Below are 22,167 nucleotides of genomic sequence, written 5' to 3'. Positions count from 1 at the left end.
TCACTCTATCTGGAACTGTCTCCATGGAGGCTCTTGACATGCGATTGGTCCGTTTGAGAATTTGATGGCACTCCCCTTCAGTTACATATGGACTCACCAGTATCTCTGATCTGTTATATCCTCTTGCTAATTAATTCAATTGGCTGATACACAAAATCCCACTCATGACATTCCACCCTCAGGACCATATGATTCTTTGTGGTTTGCCTTCTCTAAACTACTTTTTAGCCCTTCTTATTCATGTTTCTGGTTAGAAATCTAAATACCTTCTTGACTCCACCTCTGTTGAGAATGATATCATCATTGCCCCAGAGCTGCAGATAAGCTGGGGATGGGGGCTCCCAATTTACTTCCACATCTGGGGCTGGTTTCCTAATGCTAAAGGGACAACCTCTTCATCCGGATCCACACTTTCCCGCCTCCAGAAGGAGCACAGTACGGCAGTCCCACTAAGGAGTGCAGAGGGTGCAGTCCCACTAAGGAGTGCAGAGGGTGCATAGCTATTGAGAGCTGGAGAAGAGAGCGATCCGCTGGATAAAGACCTGCCCTGGGCAGAAAATCCCAAGACTTGTCCCAAGCCCTCCTGTTTTATTCTCACATATGGATCCCCAGTGGGAGAGTCCAGGAATGGCAGTTCCTGTCCTCTGCAAACTCCATCTACCCTAAAAGCTAGCAGTAAGTCTTCACCCCTTTTCTTATAACTCAACAACCTACTGTATTTTGTGGACCTTGGCAACCATAACATTGTCTTGGACTGATAGAAGGTATTTTCTTATAGAAGGTATTTTCTTATCTAAGTCTACTACTTAACAGCTTAAAAGTATCCAAACACAAATGGCTTTCTACCTCTAATCATTGTCTTTGTGATGGAAACTAGAACTCCTTTGGGACGGCTACAGACTACAGACAGCTGTGTACATCTGAAAACACGACCCAGGAGGACATAAGGTCTTCGCCCTATAGCCCAGAGGCGAGTGGCCATTTGAGATTACTTTTTAGCCCTTCTTATTCACTTTTCTGGTTAGAAATCTAAATACCTTCCTGACTCCACTTCTTTTGAGAATGATGTCATCATTGCCCCAGAGCTGCAGGCGAGCCTGACTTTGCCACCTCCCTATAGAACACTGAACTACAGGAGCCAAGTGATGAGGCCTGAGCAGAATGCACCAAAAGCAATCCAAGACTCCAAACACAAGATCAAACCTACAGGATGGTTTCCTTTAAATCCAGTTCGCTGAAACTGCCCAGGCTACACAGCCTTTTCATCATGCTTTTCTTTCACATTCCATTCCAATGAGTTTCTATTCGAGTGACATCAAAAGTCCAACACTTCATAATAATGTTCTCCCTCACAAATATGACAAGCATTCGTGAGCCATTATATTGTTTGCTGATGCCACATGGTGATCTATCCAGAGAAATCTGCCACCTGAGACACTGACCAAAAAAGCATGGGCAACAGAGAGCCTGGCAACGTGCAGACATGTCGAAGGTCTCCAGTGCCTGTACCAGACATCTATAAACACTAGGCAGGCAGCAGACAAAGGCAGGAGAAGGCCCTCTCAAAGGCTTTGATACAGGAACATCAAATTCCATGCACTCCAAAGGACTTGCTTTTCTTAACTGGATGATGCGAGAAACGTTTTAGTGAAGGAATACCCTTTAAAACTAAGACAAGGGGACCATACCAGGAGCCTTACCTGTTCCGTAGCTGAGAGCCCGACTGCGACATGGAAGGAGAATGGCTGCGTGGAGAGGGAGAGCCTGGGGAGGTCTTCACGGAGCTGGTTGGGGGCGGCACCGCAGACGACGGGTTCCGCATGTAGGCTCGGTTTGATGTAGACAAGAGCTGCGGTGGGGGGCGACTGAAGTCTTGGACAGAGGAAGATGCATAGACGCCTGCAGGCTGGCTGTGCCAAGGGGACTGCCTCCAAGAACTTGGCCGCTGGGAATCCAGATTGTCCAGAGACTCCCCTCTGAAACACAGGACAGGAGTAACATGAGTAACATCATGCTGCTGGAGACTGCCTAACAGATGCATCATTGGGGTCAATGTAAGACCCCCTTTATATATTTTCTAGGCTCAACTAATCTGGTTCCAGTTTAATAATATCTTTAACAATAAAATTGTTCTATACCAGAGGTACTATAACATTTCATGTTTCAATAACCTTCTTTGGAGAAGTCCTTAGACAAAAGACCAAGTATCAAAGTGGGAAGAAAACTACTACTCTTTTTCTGTTTTGTTTTGTTTTGTTGGGTTTTTTTTTTGTTTGTTTTTTTTGTTTTTTTTTCTGAGACAGGGTTTCTCTGTGTAGCCCTGGCTGTCCTGGAACTCACTCTGTAGACCAGGCTGGCCTCGAACTCAGAAATCCGCCTGCCTCTGCCTCCCAAGTGCTGGGATTAAAGGTGTGTGCCACAGAGAAAACGACTTCTTAAATAAAAGCTAATACTATTAGTCACTCATCCCTTAAACAGTTTAGACATATAAGCCTCAGTCTTTTAAAATTCAACCAGAAAATACATTTTAAGCACATAAATATTGAACTGTACATTTTCACAGACATATTTAACTTAATCTTCACAACATTACACAAGAATGTTTTTAATCTCATAGAAGTTACATTGACCAAGCCAGGAGTGTGTGGACAAGGCCCTGGCTTCAAACCAAAGCCCCTTGAGCCCAGCGCCACCCTAAGGCCTGCCTCTCAGACACTCCCCATTCACCAGCCCTCTCCTCTGGGTCAGCAACTGTCCTGTGTCTACATTCTAGGAAACAGAAGACACCCTGGATACAGGACTCAGCTCTGAACAGTGAGTGCTTCTCTAGCAGTCGATTTTGTTAGTGCATTTAAATCTTTCTTCTTGCCAGAAGCTTAAACAACAATTGTTTTGATTTTTTTGTTTTGTTTTGTTTTCTTTTTAGCTTAACATTGTAAGGAATGTAACATTCTAATATAACACTCCACAAGGAATGGGTCCAAAAGCACAGAGGGTCTTCTGAGGGTAGGCGAGGGTTCCTTCTTCCTTTACTCTCTACATCTGCCCTAGTCCTCCAAAGCAACAACCCTTGTGAGTCCTTACAGATTTTTCTCAGATATGGAAGGAAATAATTACACACACATACAAATTTGCATATGTAAGTTAATACAGACTTATATACAGGTGTACTAGGTAACAGTCCTCAAAAATGGGACCAATATGGTTTTTATCCTCTTATAATAGTTTAACATATTCAACAACTAATACATAAGATCGTGTTCTTGCCTCCTCATGTGCTAGCCTGTAAGCCAGTGGTTCTCACAGAGCTATGCACTTTTGTATCTGCTCTCCTGTCCAGTGCCACCCACTGACTCTGGGGTTGACCATGTGGCTGTTTTACAGCGTAGGGTACCAGCAAATGTGATATACATGGAGAGCGATAAGGATTTTCACGTCTGGAACTGTCTTCTGAAAGATTCGTCTTTTAATGTTAGTTACCACACCATGAGGCAGCTCCAGCAGCTGTGTAGGAAGGGGATCACAATCCAAGAGCTCTGGCTGAGCCCCATGAGGCATCTCTTCAGGAAGGCTCATCCAAAGTGCAGTCCATTGCTAAGACATGCGGAGCTCATGGACATCTGGCACGCTCAGAGTCATTAAAGAAACAGTGAATACATGGTGGAGACCTGGGCTCAGAGGCCGCCAAGCCATTACTATCTCTTTTATTTAAAAGAAAAAAAAAAAAAAATACCAACTCCAGGTCCATAGCTGCTCAAGTGGCAAAGCCAACAGCAGGCAAAGATCAGACCAGACAACCCTCACACATGGGAGAGGAATTATTTTAAATTTAGTGTGCTTGTTTAAATGAGAGAAAACCACACAACATGCATCCCATCCCTAAAGCACCAGAGTGCGGGACTCTTCCCTCCTTAACTCCTGAGGTGGTGACTGCACACAGTGCACCTTCACCTTTTAATGCTTGCACGCAATTCTAACTGCTGTACCGCTATTAACCAGGCACACCTTTAAGAATGATATTGTGTTTTGTGGGTGGAGTGGTTTGAATATTCTGGTTTCGTTTGAGTTTTTTCAGCACTGCAATAGTGTGTGTCTTTATCTTTGTATGCTTGCTTATTTAAGAGAATCCAGAAGATAGAACCCTGGTAGGGAAATATATACTTGGTTTAATTTACCATGGAAAAAAAAAAAGATTGAAACTGTTGGAGAAGAGAATTCTTATTTTCTTACGCATTGCCAATACCAGTTTAAGTCGATGTCTTAACACTGTACAAACTTCAGAAGCAAAAGGACAGACTGCTGTTTGACAGTGGTGTGGATTTTTATATATTTACTGGTTTTGTCTCTGCTTCTGATGAACTATCTACCCATACAACTTGTGACATTTAGCTACAGACACAGAGATAGATGTAAACACAAACATAGAGAAAGTTACTAGGATTGCCTTGTGGGTTTTGAATGAGTTATTTTTATATAGAAACAATTAGTTCTGTATCTGAAACATGTTACAAATAAGTCTCTATAGCATAGGTGATAGAACACCAAACAAAGGAACTGCAGTATTGTTTACCAGGGCAGGCCTCTAAAACCCATGCACCCCAATTCATAGCAACATAGTTACCATCTAAAAAGTTACAAAATTATGGTTTCACATTTTTTTGTGAACCCAATTATGATTCCAACCTAGCCATCAATCTCACTATGAATATAAGTAAGTAGGTTTTATTCTCTTCAAGTTTAATATGCAAGAGTCAAAAGTGTATTTAATTATCTGAATCCCATTTCAAAACCCAACATGCAGATTTAGAACCTCTTCAAGATGTAATCTTGTCCAGATAGCTTCTCTGCCCCAACCGGTTTCTTCACAGAGAAAAACAGAGTAACTGTGTCTACTTCAAAACACTGTTGTCAGTTTAAATGAGAAGGTTCAGACACAACAAGTCAACAAAAAAGCACTCAATGACCTCTTCCTACTCCCAGTCTGTCTGCCTGTCTTTCTGTCTGCCTCTCTGTCTCTCTCTCTCTGTCTCCCTCTCTCTCTCTCTCTGTCTCTCTCTCTCTGTCTCCCTCTCTCTGTCTCTGTCTCTGTCTCTCTCTCTCTCTTTCTCTCTCTCTCTCTCTCTCTCTCTCTCTCTCCCTTTCTGTCTCTTTCTCTCTGTCTCTCTGTCTTTCTCTCCCTTTCTCTCTGTCTCAAAGGGAGGGGGGCCTACAAATGAGACCTATGCCTCACAGTGAAGAGGAAGTGATGGGGAACCGTCTCTTACCGCCTCATGATCCCGGACAGGCAGATGGGCTCCTTGTTAACACTGGCACTGCGCTGTCGGATCCAGCTGTTGTCATTGTGGAGAGATGTTCTCTTCCTCATTTCCTGAAGGATTTGCTGTCTCTCCAACTCTGCTTCTGAGGGGGCTTGCTCCTTCTTAGAACTCCTTTGTGAAAAGCTAGTGGTCCCAATTCTCTCTGAGTATTTGCTGCTTCCTAAATGAAAAACATATGAAAAGCTTCGATGTAAGTACACAAGAAACGACAGGATCAGCCTCCAAATCCAACACTATTCACATGTGCTGACACCGTCTATCTCCAGAGTGATGTCTGCAGAACAGACAGCAACCAGTGGAAATTCCAGTATACCCACTGGGTGCACACAAGAAAACCATCGATTCTGCCTGCAAAAGCAAAGCAAAGTTAAAAAAAAAAAAAAAAAAAAAAAAAAAAAAAAAAAAAAAAAAAAAAAAAAAAAAAAAAAAAAAAAAAAACTATAGACCCCAGAAAGGCTTTAAGAAAATGTTCTTCTAGTCTCTCGTTCTTTCAATCAAGCGCATTCAAGGTATTTTCCCTTCCCTACCCCCACATGTGGCAAGATACAGGACAGATGCACACATATCTAGATGACATGGGACTAAGCGTTCACGGTGTAAATCACAGAATAAATCATGACTGCACTGTTAGATTTTTCAGTCACTGACATAGCCCTAGTGAGGAAAAACAAAAATCGGTCATATTATTATCAAATTTGTTTGTGCTCTAAGAAATGTACACAACAGTAATATAAGTACTAAGTGTATTAGTGATAGTTATGTCGGCTTTCATCCCAGGGTTCGTTGACTGAGTTCTTATTTATGTGAAGCACATACAGCTTGGAGGTATCATCCCTGCTTCAGTCAGGATAAAGAAATGTTAACTAGCATTCTTCTCTAAACCACTGCTGTTGCCTCACTTTCATAATATTTAGCTTATCTAGGTACCTCTTCCAAGTAAGCAAAGAACGGGGCCACAAACAAAAGTTTATACACACCCACACTTAGTAATTAATTAATAATAACAGTAAATTATTAATAATATTAATGAGTAACAACATCAATGCGTTCACATTCAAATTAAGCCTTTTTCATTTAAATGAAACAGCTTTCATTTTGTTAGTGACATAACTAAGTCATCTCATCAAATATGTAACAATTTCTAATGTTTGCTAATTCAAAAACTTGGGGCTAGTAAAGGAAAGAAAACACATACTAACTCCTATCCAGGTGAGACACAAAGTCAGAAGAATGAGCAGCTGTTTCAGGCGGTCATGGGCGCTGCACTGTTAACCAGAGTTTAACCACCACAGGCTAGAAGTATGTCACACAAGACAAGGGTACTTAATCTGTAATTTTAGGAGTGGCTGGGAAGTAGGTAGTTCAAGAGAGAAGAGCTAGGAAATCTAAATAGAAAAAGACCCAAAGACCAGAGGCCCACATTAGAAGTATCTACTGAGTAAGAATCTAAAAGAGGGGCTGATAATTTAGAGCTGTTCCCTAAAGGGAAAGTGGTTCCAAAATGCTGGCAAGTTAAATAGGGCCAAGGCCACTGGAGAGCCTACTTATCATGCGAGAATACTGCCACCTGGTGGCAACGAACTCTATGAGCTTTGACCAGAGAGACAAACCAGCTGCCACCAGACCACAGAGGCCAGCTGGGAATACAAAATGCTTTGCTTATAAAAATTCCTCCTCGGCAAGTTAAAGATAACATATGAAATCCAGATTATTATTTCTTCATTTTAAAGACAGAATTAGCTAGCATTAGAGACTTGCCTTGCCTTAAAGGTAAGTCAGTGATGGGCTGAAGCTGAAGCTTGTCTGTCTGCCTCAAGCCCACCTGAGCCTTTCTTCAGGTACAAGCACTAACCAATAATTTGCTTATGCATTTCCTTATGCAAACCCCGTGCAAATGATGCTTATTGCTTAGGGCTCTCTCCTTACTTATATAATTCCAGTCATGAGAGGTTAACCAGAACCATACTTTATATCATGCTCCAAGCCCCAAATGATTTTTATGAAATGAAAAAAAGAAAATCTCTATCACTTTGGATTTTCAGACCTTTTGCCATTTACATGTATGATTTCAAATTTATATGTAATCTTTAAGTTTTCTACACTATTTTCTGTCCTCATTCTGTAGATGTAAGATAAAGTCTACTATGCAAAACTGTGACAACATTTTTCTTTGCCAAGTCCCCATATATTTCCTTAATTATTCAAATGCCCAAAACAGAACTCTTTCCATTATAAAGAAAGCCATAATAGGGCTGGAGAGATGGCTCAGTGGTTAAGAGCAATGGCTACCCTTCCAAAAGAGCTGGGTTCAATTCCCAGCACCCACATGGTAGTTTACAACTGTCTGTAAGTCCGGATCCAGTGGATCTCACATCCATGCACAGACACGCATGCAGGCAAACACCAATGCACGTAAAATAAAAATTTTTTAAAAAATCAAAAACAGAAAGGAAAATAAATATTATGACAAATATAAATAACAAATAAATAATATATTTTATTATACTTTATTATAGATACTCAAAAAAGCATGTTAACTATCTAATCTTAATGTATCTAAAGTGCCCTGCATTTAAAAATACCAATCATAGTATATGACCACACAAGTAAGTAATGGTGTTTAAAAAAAAAAAAAAGGAAGAAGTTTGAATACAAAAATCACACTCACCATTTTTCTCTATGAGGGAGTCATTTAGTTCTGTAGTAGATCTTGATTTACTCCTAAAACAAAATATATTAAATATGTCTTATTAAGAACATTTTTATTTTCATTCCAAAAAAAAGATGGTTTTGGTTTGGTTTGCTGCTTCCTAGCGTGTTTGTCTGTTTGTTTGTTTGTTTGTTTTCTTGAGACAATGTTTCACTGTGTAGACTTGTAACCTAAGCTTGTCTCAAACTCCCAGGCCCTCCTGCCTCTGCCTCCCGAGGGCTGGAATTAAAGGCATGCGCCCCTTTCCACTTTCTCCACATCCTTGCCCATCTCTTCTCCCTAAGACAATGGAGAGTGCCCAGCAGGTCTGCCCATGCTGGCTCCAGCCAGATCTCAGGTTTGCTAGGTTTACAAACACCAGCCACCAGATCACCCGGAGTGAGCTCTGCACTGCCTCCTCCACTCTACCCGGAATCCAGATGTTAATAGCTAAGGCATTAGGAGGCCCCAGATCACTCCCCATCCATTTGCCAGATGCTCTCCTGGCATTCCAAACAGACAGTAAGGCATAATGCTGACTATGCAGGCTACTCTGAAAATGGCATTTTCTTCCAGGTCTATAAAAGTGCACAGGCTCATCTCCTCATTCTCCTAAACTATGTGAACTTCGGAAGCAGCAACAACACCATATGCAGATGTATATACATAGATACATACACAGATGTATACATCATGTATAGCTACAACCTGTGCAGTGACCTATAATGCATGATAATGTGCCATAACTGCTAGACAGCTAGATCTGTCAATAGTTATACCTGTATTTACAAGGTATTACAAGAAAACATTTGCCACCATATGTTAGGCTATACTCCCCAATGCCTCTAAAGTATATACTATGTAATATATACAGTATTTTATATATTATATATAGTATTTTTTATCATATAGTATATAGTATAGCAATACATATAATAGTATATAGTAGATACACCCTCATTATAAATCCAGGCACAGGTTTGAAAGGTAGATGTAGATAAGCTGGCCTTAAATGTATAGAGATGCCCCTGCCTCAGCTCCAGAGCGCTAGAATCGTAATTCTGACCTTTCATTGGTTTTCCTTGGTTTATTTGCTTTCTTAGTTAACATTTTACTACCTCCTTTTAGGGAGGCACACAGTGCCTGAAGATCTGAACTCTGAAAGCTGATACACAGGGTGACTCCCAGACTTTCTTATCTTGAGGCTCTTGGCAAACTGTTAACCTATGTAAGCTGCTCTTTTGTCACATGTAAGAATGGGACTAAATATGCCTTCATAGTACAACTCTCCATAGATTACAATGAGAAATAAATTATGTGAAGTGCGTAAAATGGCAAGAGGAAAGGGGACATTTGGACGATCTCTAGGTTCGCCAATATCGGGTCATTTATCAGGGGCCTCTCTCAAGCTAATGTGGGTCCTAGTTATTCCTGCTCCTCCTCCTCTCCCCTCTCCCCTGAGCCCTTCCACTCACCCTGGTCACCTGTAATCATGCCTGTTTCCTTATTTCTAACAAAGAAAGCAAGCGTCTGACAGGACGCACTTCAGCTTGGTAAACCGAGGTGAATGATCCTGCAGACTGGATATTTATACATGGGCTACGCAAAAGCCCTTAGTGATTTCAAAGCTGCAAACTCTTTTTTTTTTTTTTAATTATTTGAAAATATTAAAGCTTAATGCTTTAGGAAACTTTAAACACATGTTCCTTTTGTAATAGCTGGAATCCTATTTTCTTGTCTAAACCTAACTAGTGGTTCCCACCATACTGTGTAAAAAAGAGGTCACAATTCTCATTGGGGGCCCTAAAAACAAAGTCATTATTTTGGTAAGTTTAAGCCACTCTTCACGACCTCTCAAAGCAAATGGTCTCCTGGGTCAAGTGGGACTACATATCTGGAGTCCCAGAAGCTGGGAAACTTGAGGAAGGAAGAATGCTAGCCAGGGCTACACAGTGAGCTCCAGGCAAGCCCGGGGTCCCTATTGAGACCTTTTCTCAAACTTTTCATTTAAAAAATTGTTCTGTCTACTCTTCTTATAAAGTGACTCCTCCCACAAGGAAGAAGATTAATATATTTCTCTGTGGGACTTTCTTTGATTGGTTGGGTTTTTTGTTTTTGATTTTTGAGATAAGGCTTTACTTTGTAGTCTAGGATAGCCTTGGCTTAGTAAGTGGTTCAGGTTAACCTTGAACTTTCATCAATCCTTTTATCTCAACCTCCTAAATTCTGAGATTACAATCATACATTACCTGCATATGACTCTAGCTTGCAACAGCCTTGGCCTTTAGTGTGAACAATACCTTAGATCTCTGGTGTCGTGGACACTATCTTCATTTCTTTTTCTTCTCTGCCCATTCATATATTAGGATTTCACTGGCTTACAGGATGTTGAAGACTGTTGCTCTCATTTCCCCAGATACTTCAACCAACTCCCCCCACAGATGAGCTAGCTCCCTGGAACTAACAACAGATATGTGACCAAGCCCAAACAACCAGAAGTTCGCAGGCCAAATTTAAAGGTAATTGTTACACAGCAAAACCAAACTGATACAAAGAACAATGTTCAAGTTTTCCTTGTATTCCACAACCCACAGAAGGTCATAGTAGCTCTACAAATCATCTAGGTGAACTTAGGAACATTCCTCCGAAGCCAACTAGGACCACCTGTTGGGAATAGTCCACACACCTGTCAATTGGAAGCAACCCTGAAGAGTCATCATCTCTCTTTGGTAGATCGTAAGAATCAATAGGCCTAAAAAGCAAGAATTTTTTTTATTAAAATATCAAAATTTAAGACATTCCCTGATTTTAGGAATATCAAAGTAGTATTCTGGTCTCTTTAGGTAAATTGTTTATGGCTTCAGAGCTAGACATTTCAGTCAGTTGCTATAGAAAAATGGATCTATAGGTCTTTGTCAATCACATGGCCACTCACCCTTTCACTGTTTAAGTATACACTGCGGTGGGTGGGAGTACCATGCTCTGGTAACAATCTAGGACTACAGAAATGTATTTTAAGGGTTGCTGCTTTGTAATACAGATGTACTACATCTTGGGGTAGGCAGGCCAAGAGGAAAATAATCCAGGCTAGTGAGGTGGAGAAAGAAATGGTGAGGAGGCAGAATCAGGCATTCTGGAAGGCTAAGCTGGTGATGTTTGTTTAAACATCAAATACGTGGGCCACACAGGCAGAGGGCTGAAGTTTTCACAGAAGGCAAGTAAAAAGGGAGACAGTAAACCAGGGAAGAACCAAAAAGTTAAGGCCTTAAAAGGACCAAGACAGAGCTCTCATGAACTTTCTGGCCTTGGCAAGGAGTTTTGATATCAGGAAGCCATGCAAGTGCTGAGGGAATTGAAGGGACACAAATGCTCCGTTGAACTGTTTAGTTCGCTTGTACAAAGCAAAGATGGCAGAGGAGGGAAGACATTACAGGGTAGACAAAACAAAGCCATAGCTGCTGAAACTCCCTGGTTTGGGCACAACTCATTCAGCTACGGGAACAGACCTCCGGTACTGGTATATTTTGACTGACGTTTCTCGTTCCCTCTCTGCCCCGACCTTCTGTGCTTCAGCTCGTCTTTGAGCCTCAGCCTGGGCCTGGGCCTGGGCCTGGGCCTGGGCCTGGGCCTCTGCTCGAGCCTTGGCTTCTGCCTCTGCCTGGGCCTGGGCCTCAGCCTCCCGCTGCTTCCGGAGCTCTGCTTCCTGGGCCTCTTGCTCCTTCCGTTTCTTCTCCTGCTCCAGCATGAGCTGTTCCTGTAGCTTCTGACTGTGGTCCTCATACACAGCATCGTCTTCCAGCTGTCCCCTGTCCTCCTCTCCCGCTCGGGTGCCTTCCCTGTCCAAAGACTTGGACCCTTCACTCCAGGTGGCTTCCCAGGTGGCAGCCATAGGCTCCCGGGAGGTCAGAGAAATGCTGTTGGAATTTAGGACCATCAGCTCCTAGGCAGCCAGGAAGAGAGAAAACCTGTCACCGCCTGTCTCTCTATCATTTCGTACAGATTCAGCTGTAGATGAGATTAACGGCAAGCAGCCAAAAAGATAGTTCCAGCACTTTAAAAAAAAGAAAGAAAAGAGAGCTGGAGAGATGGCTGAGCGGTAAAGAGCACCGACTGCTCTTCCAGAGGTCCTGAGTTTGATCCTGAGCAACCACATGGTGGCTCACAACCATCTGAAATGGGATCTGACGCCCTCTTCTGGGGTGTTTGAAGATAGCTACAGTGTACTCCTATAAATAAAATAAATAAATCTTTAATAATAAAAAAAAAGACCACATGACTGAGGTCTAAGAGCAGAAAGACCACTCTAATTTCTAAGGAGTAATTACTTGATGCTACATTAGAAAAACTAGGAGCAAAGTTAAAATATCAAGGCAAAATTTCTAACATACTAGAACTCAATACATCTCCAAAGAGCTACAGAGGTGAGTGTGTCTAGGAAAATGGCGTGTGGTGTTCTTCCCTAGGTTCTGCAACAAGGTGCAGAGAAGGATGGGAACAAGGCCTGCTTCCTGCTACCTCATCCAGGTACTTGGAATTCTCTCTCTCGGCCTCCTGTTGAGCCCGCTGCCACTCTTCCCTCAGCTTCTCCTGCTCACGCTGGTATTTTTCCTATGAGAAAATAAGGCATAATGATATTTTTTCATTAACAATTTTACTGTCTCCAAACCTCTACGTCAGTCTTTCATGTTGACCAATCAGAGTTTGGTCCAGGAAGAAAGGAAAAAACAGATGTCGAGCCAGCCCTCTGCCCAAGCTTTACCACTGCTAATCAAGGCCTCCCGCTAGGATAAGGGAGGCTGACTGATGGCAAACCAGACCTCATCTACTGCTAATGAGGACACGTGTTCAGTCTGGGCCGCTCACTCTTCACTGTGGCCATGAGGGTTAAGGCTTGATAGTTTTTAAAATCAAAATGGAAAATTAAGGGTTAGTGTAAAATATGCATACAGTACACAAAAGTGTTCGCTAGTGACAAGGAAGATGGCTTGGTTCTGTCCCCCCCAGTTTCCCAAGCTGGCTTCTCAATGCTGGGTGGCACCGCCAGAAGAGCACAATGAAAGCCAGTATCGGGTTCCCGCAAGCTGGGTGGCTCTACCTGCAGTAGGCGATCTTGCTCTTTCTGCCACCGCTCCTGCCGGCGTCTCTCCTCCTCCTGATCCCAGGCCCAGCGACTTGGGGCACTGAGGGTTGGAACCGGAAGCTAACAAGTTTGTGGCACAGGAGAATTGAAACACAGAACAACATAACATCACCAAGTCATCTACTGAAACGCGTCCACTCCCAGCAATCATTCATCTCACGCTGGCTTAAACCAATAATGGCGCAGACGTGGTCTCACACATCAACGTCAACCTTTCCAGCTTAGAACATTACAATCTGATCAATATTGACACATCTTAAGGCAATGCAAGAAATACTACTGCATAGTCATCCAGGCCCACCCAACTTCCCCTTACATGTCACCAATTGCAAAAGTCTAATACTCACATCTGGAGCCACAGAGTCAGAGCTTCCTGCATTTCGGCACACCAGCGAGGAAGGAAGAAAAGCACAACGTGAGTTTCCATTTCTCCAGAGTAATCCTTTTCACGGCGCTAGACCACTAGCTGTTCCTGCCAGTGACATCAGCCTTCTGTGCAACGTAGCCATCTTTCCCTTCACTCCCATCTGTACTCATCATTCAGATTCAAATGTAATAACAGAGGAGACCAGAAGTGCCTCAGACTCTAGGAGCAGCACCGACTCTGAGAGCCTTTCAGAAAAGGTCTCAATGATACTAAACTAAAATCAGGGTCTGCTAGTTTGGCTCTACAGGGGGAAAGAACACAAACCTAATTTTTGCAAATAGTCACCAAAAGTATGACAGGAACCATTCTCACTTTCCATGTTTTCTTGCTTATGAGCAGCTTTCTAATTGATATGATGGTGAAAAGCAACTTCAAGGTAGCTCTACCGATTCTAGTATTTGAAAAGCAAGTATTTAAGCTTGATGCGTAAGCCAGCAGGCACTGTACTATTATTATTATTATTATTATTATTATTATTATTATTATTATTATAATATTCTGTTGTTGCTTTCTGAGAAATGAAACCCAGGCTAACCTCAAGCTCACTGACGTAGTGAACACTTACTGAACTTTGGGTCCACCTGCCTCCATTGTCTACATGCTGGAATTATGTGTGGATGTCCCCGCCAGGCTAATTTTTTAAATTACTATTTTAGACACTATTTAATCCAGTCTAGCCTTGAACTTTTAATTTTCCTGCCTAGTCTTTTTATCCGAGTTGTATATAACTACACTCGGATAGCTTATTCCTTCTTTCATCAGGGAGCTCGTATAAATATGTGTCAACACATGGTACAATTCTAGAAAAGTAAAATTTCAGAAATTATACTATTATACATATTTAGAAAATTTCCTGAAATCTCAGCTGTCACATAAATTATTCACTTATATAACTATTTTCTTTTAATTGCCTTAAGACTTAGGAAAATATTCATCCCTAAAATAGCTCACTAAAGAAAAGTGAGAGAAAACTAGAATAAAGACAAGGAATTATTTTGTTTTAGTGGACTTGACTTAGGTGTGTGTTATCACTTCAATTGAGTAGCCACAGAAAACAATAAGTTTAGGGAAAAAAAACCTATGAATCATAAACACTGGGGACAGCTGATAAACACTTTCTATTTATGGTCGGAGAGAAAACTTAATCTACTTTAAGAAGAATATTAGGTAATAAACACAACAGACACAAACCCAGTAGGTATCATAAAGCAATTTTTGAAATGTTTCATGAATCTTTAAAGAAATAGTAACATTTCAGATAGCAACAGTAAATCTCCTGTGATGTTGCAACTAAAATGTTAGATATTACTTTTAAGTTCTTTGTAGCAAAACAGAGTTGGAACCATATTCAGGAGACAGAGGGTTAGACAGATATGAGGATGAGGAAAAGCCGCATGCATCACACCTTACGAGGCAGCTCGTGCAGCTACACCAACATAGATGACTTCTCAGTGCCCCTGTGCTTAGATGCAAGCAAATCTCCTTTAATTTAAATTTCCTTTGACATCAACAGAGTCATCATTATCGGCCCTCCAACCCCATCATTCCAATAGCGACAAGTAGCTCTGTTCTTCAATAATGGTATTTCCCATGACCATTGCCAGGTTTGTTTGTTTTGTTTTTGTTGTCTTTGGAAGTCTACCAAACATATGTTGGTGTAATCTAATGAAAATGCTGTGCAAGTGACAGGAAGCAGGAAGCTGAAAATGAAATTCCTCATGTCTTACTGTTACCCAGTGGAAAAACACGTGTGTGTAACAGCATCTCTGTGCTTGGGTTGTTTTGCTTTATTTTTTTCACAAGGTTAAAAGAGAGAGAGAGAGGGAGGGAGACCTAGAAAGCTAGACAAAGGACACACAAAGCCCATTACCACAGAGGTAGACCCATGAACTGTAAGAAAAGCCTGGCGATCCTGGGGAAAGAAGGGAAATGGGTTACGTTGCTTGGTCACAAGAACAGCAAGATGGAAAGAGATTGGTGCCTGGAAGCAAAGACCACAGAGGGCTGGAGTGAAAGATGAGATCATGAGAGCCCAGGAAGAGTTTAGCTTGGAGGTTTACCTTGTTCAAAAAATTGTGATCGCCTTTTTAAATTTTTCAAAGATATGGATTCTGATGCTAGTCGAAAAATAAGAAAATAAATACCATGTCATTTATTTTTTAATTTCTTACCACCTGTAAATTATATGACGCTTACTATACCTTTCCAATTCTTAGCAATATTATTTTTTAAATAACAAAATTTGGTAAGCACTGCAGATAAGAGATTATTTCAAGGCAGACACACATATTTGAATAGTCTACACTGCATCCCAATTAATAAAAGGAACAAATACTTGTATTAATTATTTTTAGTAGGTAGCATTGCACTTTCACAGCAAGGAAAGGCATACAGCCATCTTGAAGCACCAGGCCTCCGAGAAATGGAAAGCAGCAGTTTTTGTTTAGGTTAATCAACCTAAACTTATCTCTACCAAAGCATTTTCACAACATGATAAAGGAAAAATTTAAAAGCATCTACAGAAGAAATCAACAAAAGCAATACAATGTAAAGAACAATCAAATGAAAACATTAAGGTGTGTCTGATTAAAATATTTTGTGATATTTAAGAACTTATGCTACTTTAAGTATTATTTCCTTCTTAATTCATGTTAATCAGAAAGAAAAAGAAAACATAATCTGACTTCTCCCACAGATCTGTCCCCAAGGCCATGGGACAAACTAGAAAGGTGGACATACCACCAGATAGTTGTTGATTTTTTTAACTAAACCCTCAAGTAGCACAGGGTCCCTCAGTCACCATGTAGGTGTCGTATCAATTGTCTCTACTATTCAGGTCACTGGCAGAACAGAACTGGGATTCCTTAGATTTTACTATCATGAAGAGACATAAGCAATACTTATTTTAAAAATAAAGGATATAGGAAAAATCAATCCCACCTTCTAATTATTAGAAATGAAGGTCAGAGATAATAAGCACTGAGAAAAGGAAGAGTCACAAACTTTGATCAGCTTTGTTCAACGGATCAACAAATTGCCCAAGTATGTCTAAAGTCACCAAAACAAACGCAGTCCTACAAGAGGCCCCGCCTCACAGTAGCTTCCTCTGGCCTCTTAGTTGCCTTTATGGGCCTGAAGGCTCTTCCTGGTGTGTCTAAAGAATAGCACACAATTTTCAGTAGCTAGATTATTCCTGAATGGTCAAAGCAGAGAGTGAGAACTCTTAACATCACCCTGGACACTCTGCCATCTTTTTCAAGACAAGTATGACTTCTCTCAACTATTGTTGCCATTGGTGATTCTCTGCCAGGATCCACTCCTTGCACGTTTGTCCTTTCTACAACAATGAGGAGGGAAGGGGGGAGGGGAGCCTCATCATTTTGTATTTAATGAAGATCCTTCTGCCAACACTCCATAGCCAGGAAGCTCCTGGCCCTGGGAAAACCTGTTCTCCTTTGGCTTAGGTACCAGATAGCCAGAGATAGCCAGAGCTCCGAGCAAACCGCTGAGCTTGTTTAAAGCTCCCAAACCATTCCATGCTGGAAGTGACTCCCTCTCACCGGGCTGCAATTGCATCTACATGTTCATCTTTGTTGTAACTTGCTGTACATCCAGTTTTCCTTCACTTACAGATATTAATTTTTATGGCAGATCTTGAGCTTACAGCTTACCATGTGGAACCAACAGAAGCAATTAAAGATCTTTACCTTTTGAATCAAAGGTGTTGCTCTCCTCGTGAGTTCCATTGATTTCTTTGGATTCAGTATACTGGAAAGGGTAAAAAAAAAAAAAAGAAGCTAATTAACATTCTGTCCAATTGGACTTCAGAATTAAATAATACATCTCTCATTAGGGAAAAATATCTTTAAACAAGATGGGTTTTTCAGGGTATTGATTAATTCTTCATTGCTTGTGTGTAGTAAAATCTTAATGTTTTTCATTACTCTCCAATATTTGTGAAAGGATTAATGACTAGCTGGAGGCAAAGATGACCATAAGTTTAATCAGTCATTAATATTCTAAGATGCATGATAGATAAAATAATCAGTCATTCATTTGGTTTATATTTATGGGTAGTAAAACAGCCATTTATGATTCTTTAACATTTAAATCCTTCAAAACTGTATTAATACTTCCTTATATAAGTTTATTCAGGTCAAAGTTTAAATTATCAACTGAAAATTAACAATTATGATTAGAAATAATGAAACTTTTTTTTCAAAAACTGTATAAAAATACTGCTTTTAACATTTTGAAATTTCATGAGTTATACTTTTTGAATCAATTTATGAAACTGATGATGTCTCAGTCACACAAATAGTCCAACCCATCAGATTCACCCCATAAGAATCAAGATGCTTTGTGAGGCTCCACGGTGCACACTTTGCCAGTAGACTAGAGAGCACATAGATAATTTATAGCATGTAATCTTCCACATTTGCTCTCTCTCATTCACACAGATCTGAGAGAGGCTTGCGACAATGACATTGGTGAGAACCACCAGAAGAACATCATTATGGGATTTCATTATCATTACATAATCTAGTAATGATAGGCTGCTAATAAAAATGTATTTTCAAAGCTACACTTAGTCTACATATTCAGTATACCCTACATCTATTTTATATAGTATCAAAACTATTTCACAAACCATTGCTTCCCCCACATATGGCCTCTAGGGTTACTCTGTTCTACTTACAGGACTCTGAAGGCTTTCAGAGAAATCAGTTGTTACTGATAGACTTGAAGACTTGTCTGTGTTGTAAATTCCTGAAGTTGTATCGATCCACTTTGTTTCAGGTGAACCTATAATTTTGGTAGCCACACTGGTAAGATTGAGGGTTTTCTGCCGTATAAATGGCAGGGAAGGTTGGTCTCTGCCCCAGTCTGATTGGCACATGAAGATCAAGTAATGAATACACGTAGACGGTAAAGTGGAAAGGATATAGTTACTGAATGCACAGATATAAAATGTACACAGACAGATGGACAGACAGACAGACGACAGATGAATCAAGTTACATGTAAAGGACACAGAGACTTCAGGGCTTTAACCAGCAGACCACCTTCCCAAGACACAAAAGTTAAAAATCACGGTAGTTAGTAAAAAGAAAACTAGCAAATGTGCTGATTCTTTTCTTAAATTAGGACTACATGTTATATGCCAAGAGCAAAAACTGGCATGTCTTAAGAGACTCAATGCCACTTCCCACCTAACCATCACCTATGACACTGGTGTAAAAAGCAGATTAAAATGCTATGAGAATAGGTAGGAACATGTCCTCCTGGGAGCTTGAGGGCAGTGGTATAGTAAAATATTGCAGAGAACACTAAATTGGATGGCCATTCTTTTTGGCTGTTCTTGTTTTTGAGACAGGCTAACTTGGAACTCACTCTGTAGACCAGGCTGCTCTCAGACTCATATCCTCCTGCCTCTGCCTCCCCAGTGCTAGGATTAAAGGTGTGAGCCACCACTGCCCACCCCACGGTGCCATTTTTAATGTTCAGCTTTGTGATCATGAAGATCCCCTGAAGATCAATAATGAATTTACGTAGATGCTAAAGTAGAAAGAAGAGTTGTGACTCTCAGGTACAGATACACTGACGTGCATTCAGCTAGATCACTTATGGAAATAAGTCAAATGGTCTAGAATTCAGTAGATTCGCTAGTGAAGCATTTTCAGAAAGAATATTCAGAGGCATTGTTCGTGATTTTTCCCAACAATGATGACAAGACAACTGTAAACATAAAACTATATAAGATGGGGAGGGGGAGAGGATTAATGAAGCCAACTGTTAGAACCATCTGCCCAAGTTGGGTTTCCCTGTTTAGAAAGCCAGACACAGCGGGACGTGAGCTCACCAGACTGTCCGTAGCGCCGGACATCCATCACTAAGTGTCCAGATTCTTGAGCATTTGCCATAGCTTCCTCCCACTTTTTTGTATCCTTATATGAAAACTTGGTGTTATTGATGGCGAGAATTTCATCATCTACCTGCAGCTGAGAAAATTCTGCTGGGCTACCTAAACAACATAAAGGGAATAGTTGAATAAAGAGAAATCCGTACAGTCTGCTCTCTGCTGTTTCTTAAACTAAAGAGAATGCCTTTTTCATCTCAGTAAGTTCTATTCATTTCCAGTAGAGGAGCAGCACTGGTATTTTTATATGTAATATATTATATATCAGATATACCTAATATCTGAATCCCTGCACCATATGAAGTACCAAGGGCATTATTTATTTCATAGTCTCTATCTTCATTTACATGGAAAGGAGAAATTGTAAGTTCAATCAATTAAAAAAAAATTTAACTATCCAAGGAACAAAGACAAGAAATGTAATTATTTTTAAATTAAAAATGTGAAATATACACTTTAATTGATCATCAATTAGAACTCTGGGGGTGGAGAAAACAAGAAAAAAAGAGTACCACATAAAACTACCACTTAAACACCATGATTACAACAATCTTATATTTTAAAGAACCAAATCAGCACACAGTTCTATATAATTAAACATATGTAAAGATGGACTTCCCTTCAAATAGACAGATATCACTGTAATTTTCAACCTTGAGGGCATACTGAGCAGTTTCTGGGTTTGCCTTGGCATAACCCTGGCTGTGGGAGAAGTAATCAGTCAGCAGAATTCCAAAGCACCATGGACGGATAAAAAGTGACAGATAAATATTAATAATGCTTAGAAAACGTCATTCTTCACTGGAGGTGACCAAAGACAGGGGACCTAGCATGTGTGACATATTTGGGTTAAGACATTGCAAACAACAACATAAACCATCCCCATATTGGTCCACTTATAAGCCTTATATATCTACCACAAAACACAATTATTCACAGAAAATTTAAACTAAATTTTCAGGTAAGTATTACATGTTAACATTTCTAGAAATTGAGCCCCTTTAAAAAAAAACAAACAATTCTCTATGGTTACAAAATAGAGATTCCTCAAAACTAAAATGAATTAGGAAGGGAAAATAAACAATATGTAATTTGTAACTTCAACTATCTGTCTCAGAAAAGAAACTTCATCTCTTGCCTCCACTGAAATGCACCTTTCCCACATGTACCTGCTACGTTCCAAATCGAGTTGCTTCTCACTTCCCACATACACAGAAGAGAAGATCGCACAACATAGTTAGGTCTAGAGTTAGGTTAATAGTTACCTTTTTCGACTGATGCTACGAAGATCCCAGAAACATCCCATTTTATTGTAAACCCAAAGGCATGTTTGTTCCCGGGCGTCTGGTTTATGCTGATTCTCATATCACTGAACTGATCCTGAAAGTAAAACATGAAACGCTGGTATCAGGTGTCCCTGGCACCCACACAGAGGAAAACCTATCCACGAAAGATGGGAGGCTCCACCAAGGTGCACCCTCGCCCCTTCATCATAAAACAGCAGCTTCCTACTTTCTTCCTTGGGTTTGATAAAAATGTTCACTTATATGTATAACACTAAGCAGTTATTTCTACTAAAATAAGGTAAGGGTAAATTTATCATCAACATTTGCCTTCCTTTTAATATAATCCTACAAATAGGTTGGCCATTAGTGAAGTTGAGGCTGTTGTTCACCATACAAGCAAGTCTAATTTACAAACCACTTATTTATCACCTAAAAAAAAAATAGAGTAACTTGCATTACCTGTTTTTAAAATAACAGACAGCATATTGAAAAATAATCTGCCTCCAATGTTAAGCATTTGTAGCTGAAGCAGGCGAAGCCCCCATAGATGTGTAATTAATTATCAGCCGGAGTAATCCATCTGGACTTGACCAGGTTTGTCTAACTGGGTATATTTGCTGGCTCAACTGGTTCATGGGGATACAGAGGCAAAGATATTGCTGGTGCCCATGGTATAGAAAACAGAACTCTGTCCTCTCATCTGAGAGAAACGACACAGTAAGACACCGAGAGTAAGAGATCATGTGGCTCCTTGAGAGCATCATCGGTACCCACCAGAGCCCAAGAACAAGAGCGTCTTGGGAGAAGCAGGCTACTTCTACCCTCCTTACTATACGACATAAAAACAAGTCCTAAACTGCCCAGGATATATTCAGATTCATATTTTCTCTGTGTGTGTATGTGTGTATGTCTCCTCTCCTCTTCCTCCTTACTCTTAAGATATTTTTTTTATTTTATGTGTGTTTTGTCTTTATGTACTTCATGTGTGCAGTGTCCACAGAGGCCAAACGTGGCTATTAAATCATCTGGGACAGCAGTTACAGACAGTCATGAGCCACTATATGAGTTCTTCCAGAGGCCCCAGTGCTCTGAAGTGCTGTGCCTTCTCTCCAGCCTCCAGGATTTTCATAAATAATTTTCTATACCAAAGTTCAGTTTTACTGTAAGCTACCATTGTGAAATCATCTTTCACTGACCAGCAGATGGCTCAGCGAGTAGAAACACAACTAAACCTAACAAGCTGAGTCCAGTCGCCAGGCCTCAGAAGGTAGGAGAGGCCAACTCCTCAGGTTGTACTCTGAGAGTGAGACACACACACACACACACACACACACACACACACACACACACACACACACAATAATAAACAAACAAATGTAATTAAAAA

The 22,167-nt window shown here is 40.6% G+C and overlaps 1 protein-coding gene across 20 annotated transcripts in view; it reads right to left on the bottom strand.

Annotated features, from left to right (window-relative positions):
* Lmo7 (LIM domain 7) overlaps window positions 1-22,167 on the bottom strand; it is a 195,364-nt gene that overhangs the window by 3,788 nt on the left and 169,409 nt on the right. For 13 of the 20 annotated variants that reach the window (XM_031363014.1, XM_031363015.1, XM_031363018.1 and 10 more), the window contains 13 exons: window positions 20,760-20,874; window positions 19,438-19,599; window positions 18,274-18,461; window positions 17,282-17,342; window positions 15,635-15,691; window positions 13,495-13,520; window positions 13,103-13,207; window positions 12,523-12,615; window positions 11,514-11,947; window positions 10,694-10,759; window positions 7,987-8,039; window positions 5,265-5,478; window positions 1,701-1,976 (listed from right to left, as the gene is read on the bottom strand). In XM_031363014.1, the coding sequence (XP_031218874.1) occupies window positions 1,701-1,976; window positions 5,265-5,478; window positions 7,987-8,039; window positions 10,694-10,759; window positions 11,514-11,947; window positions 12,523-12,615; window positions 13,103-13,207; window positions 13,495-13,520; window positions 15,635-15,691; window positions 17,282-17,342; window positions 18,274-18,461; window positions 19,438-19,599; window positions 20,760-20,874 (1,850 nt within the window). The remainder of the gene's footprint in view (window positions 1-1,700; window positions 1,977-5,264; window positions 5,479-7,986; window positions 8,040-10,693; window positions 10,760-11,513; window positions 11,948-12,522; window positions 12,616-13,102; window positions 13,208-13,494; window positions 13,521-15,634; window positions 15,692-17,281; window positions 17,343-18,273; window positions 18,462-19,437; window positions 19,600-20,759; window positions 20,875-22,167) is intronic. The other 7 variants (XM_031363020.1, XM_031363021.1, XM_031363023.1 and 4 more) reach the window with 2 other exon arrangements.

This window comes from Mastomys coucha, unplaced genomic scaffold (genome assembly GCF_008632895.1).
Source record: "Mastomys coucha isolate ucsf_1 unplaced genomic scaffold, UCSF_Mcou_1 pScaffold9, whole genome shotgun sequence".
NCBI classification, from domain to species: Eukaryota; Metazoa; Chordata; class Mammalia; order Rodentia; family Muridae; genus Mastomys; species Mastomys coucha.
The sequence above is the reverse complement of the archived record's forward strand: the minus strand, read 5'-3'. Positions and strand labels throughout refer to the sequence as shown.